The sequence below is a fragment of the Ranitomeya variabilis genome, chromosome 3, assembly GCF_051348905.1.
Source record: "Ranitomeya variabilis isolate aRanVar5 chromosome 3, aRanVar5.hap1, whole genome shotgun sequence".
In the NCBI taxonomy this organism is placed as follows: domain Eukaryota; kingdom Metazoa; phylum Chordata; class Amphibia; order Anura; family Dendrobatidae; genus Ranitomeya; species Ranitomeya variabilis.
This window is the reverse complement of record NC_135234.1, coordinates 341,099,154-341,117,448: the sequence shown is the minus strand read 5'-3', so window position 1 is coordinate 341,117,448 and position 18,295 is coordinate 341,099,154. Positions and strand designations below refer to the sequence as shown.

The following is an 18,295-nucleotide window of genomic DNA, read 5'->3' as shown; positions in this document are numbered from 1 at the left end:
CTTTGTTTGCAATTACAGCTAATAATCGTCTTTTCTAAGACCTGATCAGGCCGGCACAGGTCTCTGGAGTTATCTTGGCCCACTCCTCCATGCAGATCTTCTCCAAGTTATCTAGGTTCTTTGGGTGTCTCATGTGGACTTTAATCTTGAGCTCCTTCCACAAGTTTTCAATTGGGTTAAGGACAGGAGACTGACTAGGCCACTGCAACACCTTTAATTTTTTGCCTTTTGAACTAGGCCTTGGTTTTCTTGGCTGTGTGCTTTGGGTCGTTGTCTTGTTGGAAGATGAAATGACGACCCATCTTAAGATCCTTGATGGAGGAGCGGAGGTTCTTGGCCAAAATCTCCAGGTAGGCCGTGCTATCCATCTTCCCATGGATGCGGACCAGATGGCCAGGCCCCTTGGCTGAGAAACAGCCCCACAGCATGATGCTGCCACCACCATGCTTGACTGTAGGGATGGTATTCTTGGGGTCGTATGCAGTGCCATCCAGTCTCCAAACGTCACGTCTGTGGTTGGCACCAAAGATCTCGATCTTGGTCTCATCAGACCAGAGAACCTTGAACCAGTCAGTCTCAGAGTCCTCCAAGTGATCATGAGCAAACTGTAGACGAGCCTTGACATGACACTTTGAAAGTAAAGGTACCTTACGGGCTCGTCTGGAACGGAGACCATTGTGGTGGAGTACGTTACTTATGGTATTGACTGAAACCAATGTCCCCACTGCCATGAGATCTTCCCGGAGCTCCTTCCTTGTTGTCCTTGGGTTAGCCTTGACTCTTCGGACAAGCCTGGCCTCGGCACGGGAGGAAACTTTCAAAGGCTGTCCAGGCCGTGGAAGGCTAACAGTAGTTCCATAAGCCTTCCACTTCCGGATGATGCTCCCAACAGTGGAGACAGGTAGGCCCAACTCCTTGGAAAGGGTTTTGTACCCCTTGCCAGCCTTGTGACCCTCCACGATCTTGTCTCTGATGGCCTTGGAATGCTCCTTTGTCTTTCCCATGTTGACCATGTTTGAGTGCTGTTCACAAGTTTGGGGAGGGTCTTAAATAGTCAGAAAAGGCTGGAAAAAGAGATAATTAATCCAAACATGTGAAGCTCATTGTTCTTTGTGCCTGAACTACTTCTTAATACTTTAGGGGAACCAAACTGAATTCTGGTGGGTTGAGGGGTTGAATAATAAATGACCCTCTGAAAAGACTTTACACAATTTAAAAAAAAATAAACAAAGAAATAACATTCTTTTTTCTGCAGTGCATTTCACACTTCCAGGCTGATCTACAGTCCAAATGTCACAATGCCAAGTTAATTCCAAATGTGTAAACCTGCTAAATCTGCAGGGGGTTGAATACTACTTGTAGGCACTGTATATGAAAAAAGAAACAACTTTATTGGTAACAAAGTATAAAAAACAATTAAAACCAATACACAAGAAAACTCCCCCATAAGGCCTGTTCGTAGTACAATCCATATAAATAACCAAAATAACACATATGGCGCTGGATACAAACATAAATGCAATGCACTGCTGGGTACAATACGAAGTACACATACAATATGGAAAAAATGTATAAACTTCCTTTAGGCTTCTTTCACACTTCAGTTTTTTGGCGTCAGTCACTTCCGACATAATGACGGATCCGTCACAATAGTTGAAAAAACGGATGTAACGGATCCGTTTTTTTGACGGATCCGTTACTCGGGGGTTGTATATACTTTTTGGAGCATGCGCAATTGAAAAAAATTGGAAAAACGGATTGGGGCGACGGATCCGCCGAAATGACGGTTGCGACGGATCCGTCGCCCATAGTTGGCCATTCTATGAAATGACGGACGCGATCCGCCATTTCAACGCAGACAAAAAACGTTGCAATGACCGTCAATGTCTAGATGACGTCCGCCAAATTTTGACGGATCCGTCGCATGACGGATGGAACGGACGACCATCCGTCACAATCCGTCGCTAATGCAAGTCTATGGGGAAAAAAACGGATCCGTCGAAAAAAAAAACGGATCCGTTTTTTGAGGAAAATGGCGGATTTAGACTGACGCCAAACAACTGAAGTGTGAAAGAGGCCTTAGGTGTGCTAACTCCCAGTCAATACACGGGTAGAGACAAGATCCCCAGTGGACTGCTAATACATAAGTATAACCCTGGATATAAGGGGGCACCAGCCCCAATGCACAATGACTGGGAGTTAAGCTCACCTAAGGAAGCTTATACATTTTTTCCATATTGTATGTGTGCTTCGTATTGCACCCAGCAGTGCATTGCATTTATGTTTGTATCCAGCGCCATATGTGTTATTTTGGTTATTTATATGGATTGTACTATGAACAGGCCTTATGGGGGAGTTTTCTTGTGTATTGGTTTTAATTGTTTTTTATACTTTGTTACCAATAAAGTTGTTCCTTTTTTCATATATTTGACTGGTGGTGTGCAGATTTTATAGTGGCCTCTCTTTTTCTTTTGTTGATTATACCCATATGATGGGTTGCTCTAGCTGGAATGCCTCCAAGATTAAGGTCTTGACATACGTCAGAGACGGATGCTGATGGCGTATTATTAAAGGTTGAACCTTCCTCTAATATCCTGTTTTTTTTGTTATTATCCAAGAAACGGCATCTGAGAGGCAGTCTACCAGAATTAAGCCTGACATGGACATGAGGACAAAACACGTGTATCACTGAATTCTTCCATGCCAAAAAACTGCATCTATTAACCTCAACTGACACTTGCTGAAGATTTATGGAGATAATACAGTGAATATGAGCATAGTGTGGTGGTGAGCAGTGCGTTGTAACAGTGGTGAAAATTATGTGAAAGATAAGCAACGTTCCAGGTGTAAAGAAGTTCAAGACTCAAGAGAGGCATATACTGGCAAAGTGGGTGCAGGGTTTTGGGATATGAAAGGTGCAATCCTTCAGGAATTCCAGTAGCATGGACTAACTCCATTCTGAACGCTACATGAAGATGCTGAGTAAGCTGAAGGCTTGAATTTCCAGAGTCATGGCAGAGAAGACAAATTATCGCTTGCATCAGCATAATGGCAGGCCCCATATCATGTCAAAACCACAGAACGCATTACAAAATTTGACTGGACGACCGTACCGCATCCACATATAGTCCGGTTTGGGCACCTTCAGACTTTCATCTTTTTGGGCCAATGAAAGTGACTGTGTGCAACAATATCCAGTCAGTGAAGCTGTCATTGCAAGCGTAAAAAAAGCCGCCGCCATTTGCTGGTTGAGAATTTTACAAGAATGGCATGCAGGCTCTTATTAATCGCTGGTAAAAATGCATAACCAACGGTCGGGACTATGTAGAAAAATGACACTATGTAGTTGAAATCTTGCTCTATTCAACTGTGTTATGCGATCTGCACCTGTTTGTAGCTTCCATTTAAATAAACAGGAGGTATTACTTTCAGATCACAGACACACGCACCCCCTGAAGAGCAGACATCAGTGAATATGAAATGCTACAGCAGACAAGTCAGCAAAAAATGTGAATAGCAGCAGAGTACTACCAGAAATACGAATAAAAAGAAAGAAATATAGCTGGGAACATATAACAGGCAATAGCTGTGCATTTAGAATGATAAAAAATAAATGGGAAGAAGATGGCTTTAACATCTCATTTGTATACAGGGAGGCGGGCACGTTGCAATGTAATGTATGGAGGCAGCAGGACAACCAAGGATTAGGGTTTGTTTTGTTTTTTTTTTTAATTATGGAGTGACAAGCTTTAGGTTATATGCCCACGATCAGGAATAGCAGTGCTTTTTTCACTGCGTCATAATCACGCAGTTAAATCTGTATGTTCTTAGTGAAATGTGCAGATTTAACGCATCTAATGAATGGCTATGGGAGAACTTCAAACTATGTATCGTCTCCGCTGACGAAAATAACATGCTGCGGCTCGTAAACCCGCACGGCGGCTCAGTCATGGCCAGGATTCACCTACTCTGTAGAGTGGTAATTAAATGCAGTGTCAAATTACAAGCTGTTAATCCTACTAAATGGTCAAAATACGTGCAGAAAATAAAAAAATTAAAAAAAAAGCACTTTACAGCAGGTTTCTTTGAAATTTGTTTTAAACATGTGCAATCCCGATACATGGCACGCTAGTTGGTTTGTGGAAATATAACACTACCTAACCTATACAATTTACCAGTGTATATTACATGGCAGCTGTACATAAGTGAAAGTATTTGCTATGTGAATTTTCCAGTCTGATAATCTTGCAGTGCGAATTGTGATTGTAACCGATGTTTTACCAACTTAGGGTATGTGTCCACGTTCAGGATTGCTTCAGGATTTGGTCAGGATTTTATGCAGGTAAAATCCTGAACAAATCTGCACCTGAGGTCACTGGCAGGTCACCTGCGTTGTCCTTGAGTTTTTTCTGCAATGTAAGGACATGCTGCGTTCTTAAAAGAAGCGCCGCATGTGAGTTTTCTCGGGTCTGCCGCATGCGTCTTTTACTGCATAGTGGAGACAGGATTTCATGAAATCCCCTCCACTATGCTGTAACATCTGGACGCTGCGTTTTTTATGCATGCTGCTCAACGCTGCGTCAAAAACTCAGCGTTTCCTGAACGTAGACACATACCATTAAGGTGCTTGTAGGATTCATGAGAGAGCTGTTCTATACAAATGCATTCCTATTCAACAACTTTTTGATTATCAAGGAAAAAGACATTTTGTAATTTAGTTACAAAACATGGAAAGTAATGACGAGACTTAAAAGATTGCTAAGGCATGAGGAGAGAAAGCTCATTACCTTAAAATTAATTACATGCAATTCTCAATTACGACTAATACCATGCAACTGTAGGAGTGGAAAAAAATTATATATATATATATATATATACATACACACATACACACACACACGTGGACTTAATTGCACAAACGGCGTGGCAACGTTTCGGATATTCGGATATAGTGTCCTTTTCTCAAGCCTTGGCTTGAGAAGGGATACTGTATCCGAAACATTGCCGCACCGTTTGGGCAATAAAGTCCACTTTTTTTTGTGCTGTTTTCCTTTTTTATTTCTATTTTGAAAGCCATTTGAATATTGGTTGGGGAAACTTTGCACGTCATCAAGGTAGTGTCTGATGCTGTTCCAATTTTTTTCTCTCTCTCGCTCTCTATATATATTTGATTGTATTTAGGGTCATTGTGGGACCGCTCTAATTTTCAGTCTGCAGCCATCTCTGCCATCAGATGTCGCATTGCTGAGCTAAAGCACAGCATTATTTGTCAAATCTCCTTTTTTTTTCTTAGCCTCTTCTACCACTATATTGTCCATGTTCAGGAAATATTTTAGTTGAGAGAATCTCCAACCTGGAGGAGAATCAGCTTGTTAATTGCTATAAGTATATTTTCTTAAATAACTCAGAGCCCTGAAAAAGCTCACTATTAAGGGGGACAATAGTTTGGGAGTTTTTGTATCTACCCTAATTTTTTCATATACACGGGAAAGGGTGTGATGCTCTCCGTCCACTGAATAATTGCATTTTCAAGAGATAACAGACTGCATAAATGGGTGCATGGACTGTGCCTGATGGCTTCATAATTGTCGATTTAGTGCAATTTTCAATGGATTGGTTTTATGATCAAATTCTGTAACAAAAACTGAAAGATGATTTAAAAAAAAAAAACCAAAAAAAAACAACCCTGCACTCTTGAACCTAGACTTCGGTTTTGTCATCTATGGAAAAAATTAGGACGTTGCAGAATGGGAGTTTTACAAATCCACACTGTTAACATCAATGAAAATAAAATTGATGAAGGAGTGCTATATACGAACATTAAGTTGGTGTCTGAATTGGGCCACATCACCACTACGTTTTATCACACAAGGGGAAAAAAACCCATGAATGATGAAAAATAAAAACCTGCATTAGAATCTACAATACACAGCAATATTGTTTTCTATAGAGAACATTAGTTGATAAGAGCAGCTCGCACATAAAGAATAGCAAAGCTCTCTTCACCAAAGGGGTCCCTATAGTGCCTCAGTTTCCAGGACCAGTTGAACCCATACCCCAAGTGTAATCAAACTGTGAAAACCATTTCTATATTATGAAATACAAAGATTAAAGTGCTTAAGAGAGAGATTTAAATCTGTCCAACTGTATAAGAATGCATGGGAAGATGGACAAAATATTGGCCTGCCAAAAATGTGTCAATGAATAAATGCAGGATTAAACACAAACAGTTCGGCAGTCAAAACACTGTATAAAACACGGGTATTTGGTATGTGTTACATGTGTGATTTGTTTACAGTACATGTTATTAATAAAGGTAGTGGTAGTCATCCAAAACAATGACAAGTGTCATGCTGCGTTTTTGCAGCTTCTTATCACTTTCAGTGGGTAAAAACGCTGCCAAAAACTCTGAAAGAATTGACGTGCTACAGATTTTCAAATTGCCGTGCTCAAATTAAGTCAGGGGAAAAAGAGCTGTGCATGACATTCCTGAAATCTCATTACTTTTGCTGGTACTTTAAAACACCGATTTTCTACAGAAAGCGGCAAAAATGCCACATGTGAACATAGCCTAAGGTTAAGTAACCAACAGGACTAAAATGCATCCAGTGATCATTTTAATTCTGAACAGCAACGAAGCGTATAACCTCCCATCTGCAAAAATTAACACACAATCACGCACACAATAGAACCTGCTCTTGAAAAAGCACAAACTGCAGATATATATATATATATATATATATATATATATATATATATATATATATTTATTATATACATATCCAGCTATACTAGAAACAATTACAAAATAACACTAGCCTCAAGAAATTAGATAAGACAAAAATTATCAAATCCGTGAGAATCAATATAACTGGGGATGATCCAAGAACATATAGGACAGACTATTAAAAACAACATGAAAAAATTTAACTAACAGATCCAAATAGAATTCTTACTGCTACATAAAAATTGGAAGACCTGGATTAAAGGCATTAGATCAAATCCCAGTTGTTCTTACCTCTTCTTTGATTTCATTGGACTGAAGTTAGAGTTACCATCAGAGCACGTTCATGTGCTGGAGAGTAGGGCTGCTTCTGAGAACTAAGCTAAATCAACAAACTCGGCACAGATTGCTGAAAGTACACCCCGGAGAACATCGCTCATCTTACAGTACCCAAGAGAAAGAGGACATTTCTGCTAAGAACAGCTGAAGTTAGAAGGAAGCCGAAAGTGAAGATCTGCTAACAAACAAGCAGGAAAAGGAGAGAATTTCCGCAGCTTTCTGAGCCAAGATGATGTTTAGCAGCTATTGGCAAGTAAAGAGCAGAATGTTTCACAGAAAGACTAACGCATGTCACACAATACACAGATATGAGGAGGAGTTAACTTGCCTAGAAACTCAAGTACCTAGTTCAGATGCCACATGGGACAGACACCATCAATTGAAACCACTTGACATAAATGGCAGATTCAAGGGAGCTCAGCCTCCGCCCGAAAGATTCAATTAAGCTCACATGGGTCTCACTGGGATTTTCTTACTGTCCCTTATGAACCTCGTCAATTTTAACCTTTAATGTGATTCATCATAGCGGTGAGCAGCTTATCCAACAGATTCAATCACTGCCAATTACTACATGCATGCTAATAGATACACTAAGGGGCTACTTTTGCTCTAAGCAGTAAAGGGGTTGATTAAGGAAAGACCACCACAACACTATTAGCAGCAACAAATGTCAAACTGAAACAAAGCGAGAACCTGCTCCAGTTGCGCAGGAGCAACAACAAGTCGTACTGGCATATGAGAGCTAAAGCCAAATCACTGGCCTCAGGCCACTTGCTAGATTTACCAAAATCACTGCTTAGGCAAACGATTGTCTGCAGCAGTCACATGCTGATACAATGCATCACTGCCACTGCAATGTCAGCCATCAAATGCAATATTTATTTATTTTATTGGTTTTAAAAAAGCTCCTAGGTCATAAAACTCACAAGAGCAGCAAATTATTATTATTATTTTAACAACTAAAATTAGTTGGTATAGGACATTTAATTCTAAATCTGATAAGTTATGCAATTACCAAATATCACGCTATGGACTTTCTAGTACTAATAGCTAAAAATACAACTAAGGAAGTACATCACTGACAAATGAAAGGGACAATTCCAAGAATCCAGAGTTATCCTGATCCATAGGAAAAGGGGTTAACTTATTGAATTGCTTGGGGTCTGACCCCAGCAGACCCCTATAATGGGACTCTGAAACCAGGGAATCAGAGCTGTTACTGTACAGCGCAGGGGTGAAACAAACAATTGTCTGATGCATTCAATATGATGGATCTGCAGAGCCAGGATTCTCAGCCTTGATCTCAGAACTAAAGAATTCTGGAAATAACCCTTTACAAACTAATAGCAAACAGAAACCCAGCTATAGTAACCAAATTATTTTTCCCATTTTCCAAATACACTCGCAAGATGTCAGTAATGCAACATCATCATTTTGAACATCTATCTATATATATATATAATTGTCTAAGGGTTTTTCTGTCTGTCTGTCCTGGAAATCCTGGGCCTCGACCAATCAGCGACGGGCACAGTATCGACGTAGAGGTCATAATGGTTGCCATGGCGACGATGATGTCATAAAGGTTGCCTCGACCAATCAGCCACGAATTCTGGAATCATCACTGTCCATATACTACGGGGACATGTAGAATACCCGATGCGTTAGAATCGGGCCACAATCTAGTCTACTATATAATTGTCTAAGGGTCACTTCCGTCTTTCTGTCTGTCTGTCTGTCACGGATATTCATTGGTCACGGCCTCTGTCTGTCATGGAAATCCAAGTCGCTGATTGGCCGTGGACGTTTTGCCGTGACCAATCAGCGACAGGCACAGTCCGGCGGCAAAATGGCCGTTCCTTACTCCCCGCAGTAAGTGCCCGCTCCATACTCTCCCCCCCCCCCCCCCCGCCCAAGTCAGCGCTCACACAGGGTTAATGGCAGCGGTAGCGGACCGCATTATGCCGCGGTGTAACGCACTCCATTAAAGGGAACCTGTCACCTGAATTTGGCGGGACCAGTTTTGGGTCATATGGGCGGGGTTTTCTGGTGTTTGATTCACCCTTTCCTTACCCGCTGGCTGCATGCTGGCCGCAATATTGGATTGAAGTTCATTCTCTGTCCTCCGGAGTACATGCCTGCACAAGGCAATATTGGCTTGCGCTGGCGTGTACTCCGGAGGACAGAGAATGAACTTCAATCCAATATTGCAGCCAGCATGCAGCCAGCGGGTAAGGAAAGGGTGAATCAAACACCCGAAAACCCCGCCCATATGACCCAAAACTGGTCCCGCCAAATTCAGGTGACAGGTTCCCTTTAACGCTGCTATTAACCCTGTGTGACCAACTTTTTACTATTGATGCTGCCTATGCGGCATCAATAGTAAAAAGATCTAATGTTAAAAATAATAATAATTAAATAAAAAAGTTATATACTCACCGTCCGTCGGCCCCTCGGATCCACAACAGGCCTTTCCCGCTCCTCGCGATGCTCCGGTGACCGCTCCATGCATTGCGGTCTCGCGAGATGATGACGTAGCGGTCTCGCGAGACCGCTACGTCATCATCTCGCGAGACCGCAATGCACTCTTGGGACAGGAGCACACGAGGAGCATCAGTAAACGCTTTGCCTGGATCCGGGGCCAACGGAAGGGAGTATATAACTATTATTTATTTTAATTCTTTTTTTTTTTAACAGGGATATGATGCCCACTTTGCTATAGACTGCGTGGCCTGTGCTATAGACTGCGTGGCCTGTGCTATAGACTGCGTGGCCTGTGCTATAGACTGCGTGGCCTGTGCTATAGACTGCGTGGCCTGTGCTATAGACTGCGTGGCCTGTGCTATAGACTGCGTGGCCTGTGCTATAGACTGCGTGGCCTGTGCTATACACTGCGTGGCCTGTGCTATACACTGCGTGGCCTGTGCTATACACTGCGTGGCCTGTGCTATACACTGCGTGGCCTGTGCTATACACTGCGTGGCCTGTGCTATACACTGCGTGGCCTGTGCTATACACTGCGTGGCCTGTGCTATACACTGCGTGGCCTGTGCTATACACTGCGTGGCCTGTGCTATACACTGCGTGGCCTGTGCTATACACTGCGTGGCCTGTGCTATACACTGCGTGGCCTGTGCTATACACTGCGTGGCCTGTGCTATACACTGCGTGGCCTGTGCTATACACTGCGTGGCCTGTGCTATACACTGCGTGGCCTGTGCTATACACTGCGTGGCCTGTGCTATACACTGCGTGGCCTGTGCTATATACTGCGTGGCCTGTGCTATATACTGCGTGGCCTGTGCTATATACTACGTGGCCTGTGTTATACACTACGTGGGCTGTGTTATACACTACGTGCGTGGGCTGTTACATACTACGTGAGCTGTGTTATATGCTACGTGGGCTGTTATACACTCCGTGGGCTGTGCTATATACTCCGTGGGCTGTGCTATATACTCCGTGGGCTGTGCAATATACTCCGTGGGCTGTGCAATATACTCCGTGGCTGTGCAATATACTACGTGGCTGTGCAATATACTACGTGGCTATGCAATATACTACGTGGCTGTGCAATATACTACGTGGCTGTGCAATATACTACGTGGCTGTGCAATATACTACGTGGCTGTGCAATATACTACGTGGCTGTGCAATATACTACGTGGCTGTGCAATATACTACGTGGCTGTGCAATACACTACGTGGCTGTGCAATACACTACGTGGCTGTGCAATACACTACGTGGCTGTGCTATATACTACGTGGCCGGCCGCGAACAATCAGCGACAGATGCTCTAAAATCTTCATAAATAAACTACATACATATTCTAGAATCGGGCTACCATCTAGTACTTTTATAAACTGTATTATTGGATTTTTTTAAAGCGTACTTCAAAAAAAAAAAAAAATCTGGTCTAAAAATCTTGGGATTCACAGACACAGTATTATAATGCATTTTTGATGTATTATTCAAGGCTATGTGCACACGTTGTGGATTTTGTTGCGGGTTTGCAGCGTTTTTTTACGCGCAGATTTGCACCAAATCCGTAATCAATAGAAATCCAGAATTGTTGTGCACATGCTGCAGAAAATTCCACACTAATTCTCAGCGTTTTATTTTCCGCAGCATGTAAATTCTTTTTGTGGATCTGCAGTGTTTCTGCACCCATTGACTTCCATTGAGTCAGTCAAATCCGCAGCAAAACCGCAGGTGTAAAAAGGTCTGCAGATTTGCGTGCCAAAAACACTGCAGATAGGGAGGAGGAACTAGGTCTGCTGTCGCACATAACATAACAGTGACAGCGTGAGCTGATGATGGGATAGTAGTCCCATCATACAGCGCGTGCCTGTGTGTGTGTATGTATATATATATATATATATATATATATATATATATATATATATATATACTCTACTATATAATTGCCTAAGGGTACTTCCGTCTTTCTGTCCTTCTGTCACGGTTATTCGTTCGCTGATTGGTCTCGGCAGCTGCCTGTCATGGCTGCCGCGACCAATCAGCGACGCGCACAGTCCAGAAAAAAATGGCCGCTCCTTACTCCCCGCACTCACTGCCCGGCGCCCGCAAACACCGCTCACACAGGGTTAATGCCGGCGGTAACGGACCGCGTTATGCCGCGGGTAACGCACTCCGTTACCGCCGCTATTAACCCTGTGTGTCCCCAACTTTGTACTATTGACGCTGCCTATGCGGCACCAATAGTACAAAATGTAATGTTAAAAATAATAAATAAAAAAAAAAACCTGCTATACTCACCCTCTGTAGTCCGCTGAGCCGCTCGCGCCGCCCGCCATCTTCCGTTGCAGCTTGCAGTGGCAAAGATGGTATAGCAGCAGGACCTGCCATGACGTCACGGTCATGTGACCGCGACGTCATCACAAGTCCTGCGCGCCTAGGACCTGACGTGACGTCACGGTCATGTGACCGCTACACGGTCATGTGACCGTGACGTCATCACAGGACCTGCGCTCAGACCAACCCTGGGACCGGAAGCTGCCGTGGACTACAAGGGGCCCTCGGAAAGGTGAGTATATGTTTATTTTTTATTTTTTAACCTGTGACAAACGTGGCAGGGCAATATACTACGTGACTGGCTAATATACTACGTGGCTCTGTGCTCTATACTACTTCGCTGTGCAATATACTACGTGGCTCTGTGCTGTATACTACGTCGCTGGGCAATATACTACGTCGCTGGGCAATATACTACGTAACTGGGCAATATACTATGTCCCTGGGCAATATACTACGTGGCTCTGTGCTGTATACTACGTCACTGGGCAATATACTACGTGACTGGGCAATATACTACGTAACTGGGCAATATACTACGTAACTGGGCAATATACTACGTAACTGGGCATTATACTACAGTGCTGAGCAATATACTACGTGACTGGGCAATATACTACGTAACTGGGCAATATACTACGTGGCTGGGCAATATACTACGTGGCTGGGCAATATACTACGTGGCTGGGCAATATACTACGTGGCTGGGCAATATACTACGTGGCTGGGCAATATACTACGTGGCTGGGCAATATACTACGTGGCTGGGCAATATACTATGTGGCTCTGTGCTGTATACTACGTCACTGAGCAATATACTACGTAACTGGGCAATATACTACGTGACTGGGCAATATACTACGTAACTGGGCAATATACTACGTAACTGGGCAATATACTACGTAACTGGGCAATATACTACAGTGCTGAGCAATATACTACGTGACTGGGCAATATACTACGTAACTGGGCAATATACTACATGGCTGGGCAATATACTACGTGGCTGGGCAATATACTACGTGGCTGGGCAATATACTACGTGGCTGGGCAATATACTACGTGGCTGGGCAATATACTACGTGGCTGGGCAATATACTACGTGGCTGGGCAATATACTACGTGGCTGGGCAATATACTACGTGGCTCTGTGCTGTATACTACGTCACTGAGCAATATACTACGTAACTGGGCAATATACTACGTGACTGGGCAATATACTACGTAACTGGGCAATATACTACGTAACTGGGCAATATACTACAGTGCTGAGCAATATACTACGTGACTGGGCAATATACTACGTAACTGGGCAATATACTACATGGCTGGGCAATATACTACGTGGCTGGGCAATATACTACGTGGCTGGGCAATATACTACGTGGCTGGGCAATATACTACGTGGCTGGGCAATATACTACGTGGCTGGGCAATATACTACGTGGCTGGGCAATATACTACGTGGCTGGGCAATATACTACGTGGCTGGGCAATATACTACGTGGCTGGGCAATATACTACGTGGCTCTGTGCTGTATACTACGTCACTGAGCAATATACTACGTAACTGGGCAATATACTACGTGGCTGGGCAATATACTACGTGGCTGGGCAATATACTACGTGGCTGGGCAATATACTACGTGGCTCTGTGCTGTATACTACGTCACTGAGCAATATACTACGTAACTGGGCAATATACTACGTGACTGGGCAATATACTACGTAACTGGGCAATATACTACGTAACTGGGCAATATACTACGTAACTGGGCAATATACTACAGTGCTGAGCAATATACTACGTGACTGGGCAATATACTACGTAACTGGGCAATATACTACATGGCTGGGCAATATACTACGTGGCTGGGCAATATACTACGTGGCTGGGCAATATACTACGTGGCTGGGCAATATACTACGTGGCTGGGCAATATACTACGTGGCTGGGCAATATACTACGTGGCTGGGCAATATACTACGTGGCTGGGCAATATACTACGTGGCTCTGTGCTGTATACTACGTCACTGAGCAATATACTACGTAACTGGGCAATATACTACGTGGCTGGGCAATATACTACGTGGCTGGGCAATATACTACGTGGCTGGGCAATATACTACGTGGCTCTGTGCTGTATACTACGTCACTGAGCAATATACTACGTAACTGGGCAATATACTACGTGACTGGGCAATATACTACGTAACTGGGCAATATACTACGTAACTGGGCAATATACTACAGTGCTGAGCAATATACTACGTGACTGGGCAATATACTACGTGGCTGGGCAATATACTACGTGGCTGGGCAATATACTACGTGGCTGGGCAATATACTACGTGGCTGGGCAATATACTACGTGGCTGGGCAATATACTACGTGGCTGGGCAATATACTACGTGGCTGGGCAATATACTACGTGGCTCTGTGCTGTATACTACGTCACTGAGCAATATACTACGTAACTGGGCAATATACTACGTGGCTGGGCAATATACTACGTGGCTGGGCAATATACTACGTGGCTGGGCAATATACTACGTGGCTCTGTGCTGTATACTACGTCACTGAGCAATATACTACGTAACTGGGCAATATACTACGTGACTGGGCAATATACTACGTAACTGGGCAATATACTACGTAACTGGGCAATATACTACGTAACTGGGCAATATACTACAGTGCTGAGCAATATACTACGTGACTGGGCAATATACTACGTAACTGGGCAATATACTACATGGCTGGGCAATATACTACGTGGCTGGGCAATATACTACGTGGCTGGGCAATATACTACGTGGCTGGGCAATATACTACGTGGCTGGGCAATATACTACGTGGCTGGGCAATATACTACGTGGCTGGGCAATATACTACGTGGCTGGGCAATATACTACGTGGCTCTGTGCTGTATACTACGTCACTGAGCAATATACTACGTAACTGGGCAATATACTACGTGGCTGGGCAATATACTACGTGGCTGGGCAATATACTACGTGGCTGGGCAATATACTACGTGGCTCTGTGCTGTATACTACGTCACTGAGCAATATACTACGTAACTGGGCAATATACTACGTGACTGGGCAATATACTACGTAACTGGGCAATATACTACGTAACTGGGCAATATACTACAGTGCTGAGCAATATACTACGTGACTGGGCAATATACTACGTGGCTGGGCAATATACTACGTGGCTGGGCAATATACTACGTGGCTGGGCAATATACTACGTGGCTGGGCAATATACTACGTGGCTGGGCAATATACTACGTGGCTGGGCAATATACTACGTGGCTGGGCAATATACTACGTGGCTGGGCAATATACTACGTGGCTGGGCAATATACTACGCGGCTGGGCATCTTGAGAAAGGCCCAGTGGAGCCGAAACGTCGCACAGAGATGTGGGTTGAATGAACTACACACTTTTTTTCACCTTGAAAAGGACTTGGAGTGCTGCCTTCTATATATATATATATATATATATATATATATATATATATATATATATATATATATATATATATATATATATATATATATATATATATATATATATATATATATATACACATATACACACATATACACACATATACATACACACACACATATTCACATACACATTCATACTCACCAAACACCCAATTCCCTGACACCCTCGATCTCCTGCAATAAAAATAAAATTAACCACCATAAATACTCCCTGGTCCACCGTAGTCCATTTAATAACGAGTGTTCCACGACGATCTCAAGGGTAGAACAGTCTCATCGGGAGATGGGACATTTCTACAGGGCCTCCGGTGATACACTGAGGGAGGATCACCTCCTGTAAGTGTAGCACTGCGCTGCCGTGAGAGTTCACCGGAGCTCATGCTGTCACTTGCGGCACCGCTGCGTGAGAAAATTCCCACGCAGCGGTGCCGTAAAGTGAGAGCACGAACTCCTGTGAACTCTCAGTGATGCACTGCAGGAGGATTATCTCCTGTCAGTGTATCACCGCTGGCCCTGTAGAAGAGTCACATCTCCTGATGTGCCTGTTCTACACAGGAAATAGTCGTGGGACACTCGTTATTAAATGGATTACATCGGACAGGGAGTATTTGTGCTTGTTTATTATTTTATTTTTGTTGCAGGAGATCGAGGGCGTCGGGGATTGGGCGATGCAGTAAGTATCGAAAGAGGAGACTGTCCAGCTCTTTGTTCCTTTAACCCCTTAAAGACAAAGCCCTTTTTAATTTTTGTTTTTCGCTCACCTCCTTCCCAGAGCCATAACTTTTTTATTTTTCTGTCAATATGGCCATGTGAGGGCTTATTTTTTGAGGGACGCGTTGTACTTTTGAATGACACCATTGGTTTTACCATGTCTTGTACTAGAAATCGGGAAAAAAATTCCAAGTGTGGTGAAATTGCAAAAAAAAAAGTGCAATCCTACACTTGTTTTTTGTTTGGCTTTTTTGCTAGGTTCACTAAATGCTAAAACTGACCTGCCATTATGATTCTCCACGTCATTACGAGTTCATAGACACCAAAAATGTCTAGGTTATTTTTTATCTAAGTGGTGAAAAAAAGATTCCAAACTTTGCTTTAAAAAAAAAAAAAAAAAAAAAAAAAAATGCGCCATTTTCCGATACCCGTAGCGTTTCCATTTTTCGTGATCTGGGGTCGGGTGAGGGCTTATTTTTTTCGTGCCGAGCTGAAGTTTTTCATGATACCAATTTTGTGCAGATACGTTCTTTTGATCGCCCGTTATTGCATTTTAATGCAATGTCGCAGAGACCAAAAATATCGGATTACGTACCGGTAATGCTCTTTTATAGAGCCCACGACAGCACCCACTGAGAGAGGGGATCCGCCCCTAGGAACAGGAAACCTACAGAGAGATAAAAGGGGCGGCCCCCCCTCGCTCCTCAGTTGTTTTACAGAGAAAAAGGAGGAACCGCCGCCAGGTTTTTTAGTTTTATCAGGTTTAGGCATATATACATATTTACAACCTTATACCATATTCTTCTATTATATACATCTCCCTATTAAGACACCACGTGCAACTAAATAAAGAAAAAGGGAGGGATTCGAATGGGTGCTGTCGTGGGCTCTATAAAAGAGCATTACCGGTACGTAATCCGATATTTTCTATTCGCCACGACAGCACCCACTGAGAGATTTTCAGAGACTATATACTGGGTGGGTTAACTGAATCAAGAACCGAAACCCCAAAGGTCAGGTCAGAAGCAGCAGACAGATCTAATCTATAATGTCTATAGAAGGTGTTTGGTGAAGACCAAGTTGCAGCCTTACATATAAGATCTATCGGCACGTTCGCCCTTTCTGCCCAGGAGGTCGACACGGCTCTTGTGGAGTGTGCTCCCACATGCATTGGAGGATCTCTTCCTCCAGCTTTATACGCCAGGACTATGGCATCTCTAATCCAGCGTGATAGCGTGTTCTTTGTAACTCTGGAACCCTTGGTTTTTCCCTGGAAAGAGACAAAGAGAGCCCTACTCTTCCTCCAGTCCCTAGTCCTCTCTAAGTAGGCTAGAATAGTTCTCTTAACATCTAGGGTATGAAGCCTGGCTTCTTCTGGAGTCGAGTGGTCTTCATAGAAGGTAGGTAACAGGATCTCCTGGGATCTGTGAAAACTAGTGGCTATCTTAGGGAGATAACAAGGGTCCGTCTTTAAAATTATTCTATCAGATGTCACGGATAGATAAGGAGGGTCAATAGACAAGGCATGGAGATCACTCACTCTTCTAGCGGATACTAACGCTACTAACAGTATTGTTTTTAGCGAGATGTTCTTTAATGAGGCCTCATGTAGCGGCTCAAACGGGCTTTGTGTCAAGGCATCTAGGACCAGAGATAGATCCCACTGAGGCACCTGTGGCATATGAATAGGTTTTGATCGTTCACATGCTGATATAAAACGAGAAACCCATCTATCTCCCGCCACATCATAACTAAAGAGGGCTCCTAGAGCTGAAACCTGGACTCTTAGAGTATTTACGGACAGTCCTAATTCAAGTCCTTTTTGCAAGAACTCCAATATTGCAAATATAGGAACTTCAGCGGAAAGTTGTGCAGTATGAAATTTAAGGAATTTTTTCCAAACTCTGACATAGATTTGGGTAGTGGAAGGCTTTCTACTCTTCATAAGAGTATCTATAAGCCCACTGGAAAAACCCCTTAGAGTTAGTAAGTGCCTTTCAAATTCCATACCGTCAGATTCATGCCTTTTACCCGAGGATGGAGAAACGGTCCCTGAGACAACAGGTCCTTGGTCTGAGGCAGGATCCAAGGGTCTGTAGTCGACATTGCCCTGAGCCAGGAGAACCATGGCCTTTTGGGCCAGAATGGGGCCACCAACAGAACTCTTGCCCCCTCCTCCCTTAT

The 18,295-nt window shown here is 43.3% G+C and overlaps 1 protein-coding gene across 11 annotated transcripts in view; it reads right to left on the bottom strand.

Annotated features, from left to right (window-relative positions):
* Positions 1 to 18,295, bottom strand: part of THRAP3 (thyroid hormone receptor associated protein 3) — a 127,965-nt gene that overhangs the window by 30,472 nt on the left and 79,198 nt on the right. The window contains exon 1 of one of the 11 annotated variants that reach the window (XM_077295844.1): positions 7,019 to 7,180. The exons of the other annotated variants lie outside the window; for them this stretch is intronic. Coding sequence (XP_077151959.1) covers positions 7,019 to 7,035 — 17 coding nt within the window. The 5' untranslated portion in view covers positions 7,036 to 7,180. Of the gene's footprint in view, positions 1 to 7,018; positions 7,181 to 18,295 lie in introns of those variants that run through there. 11 annotated transcript variants of the gene reach the window in all.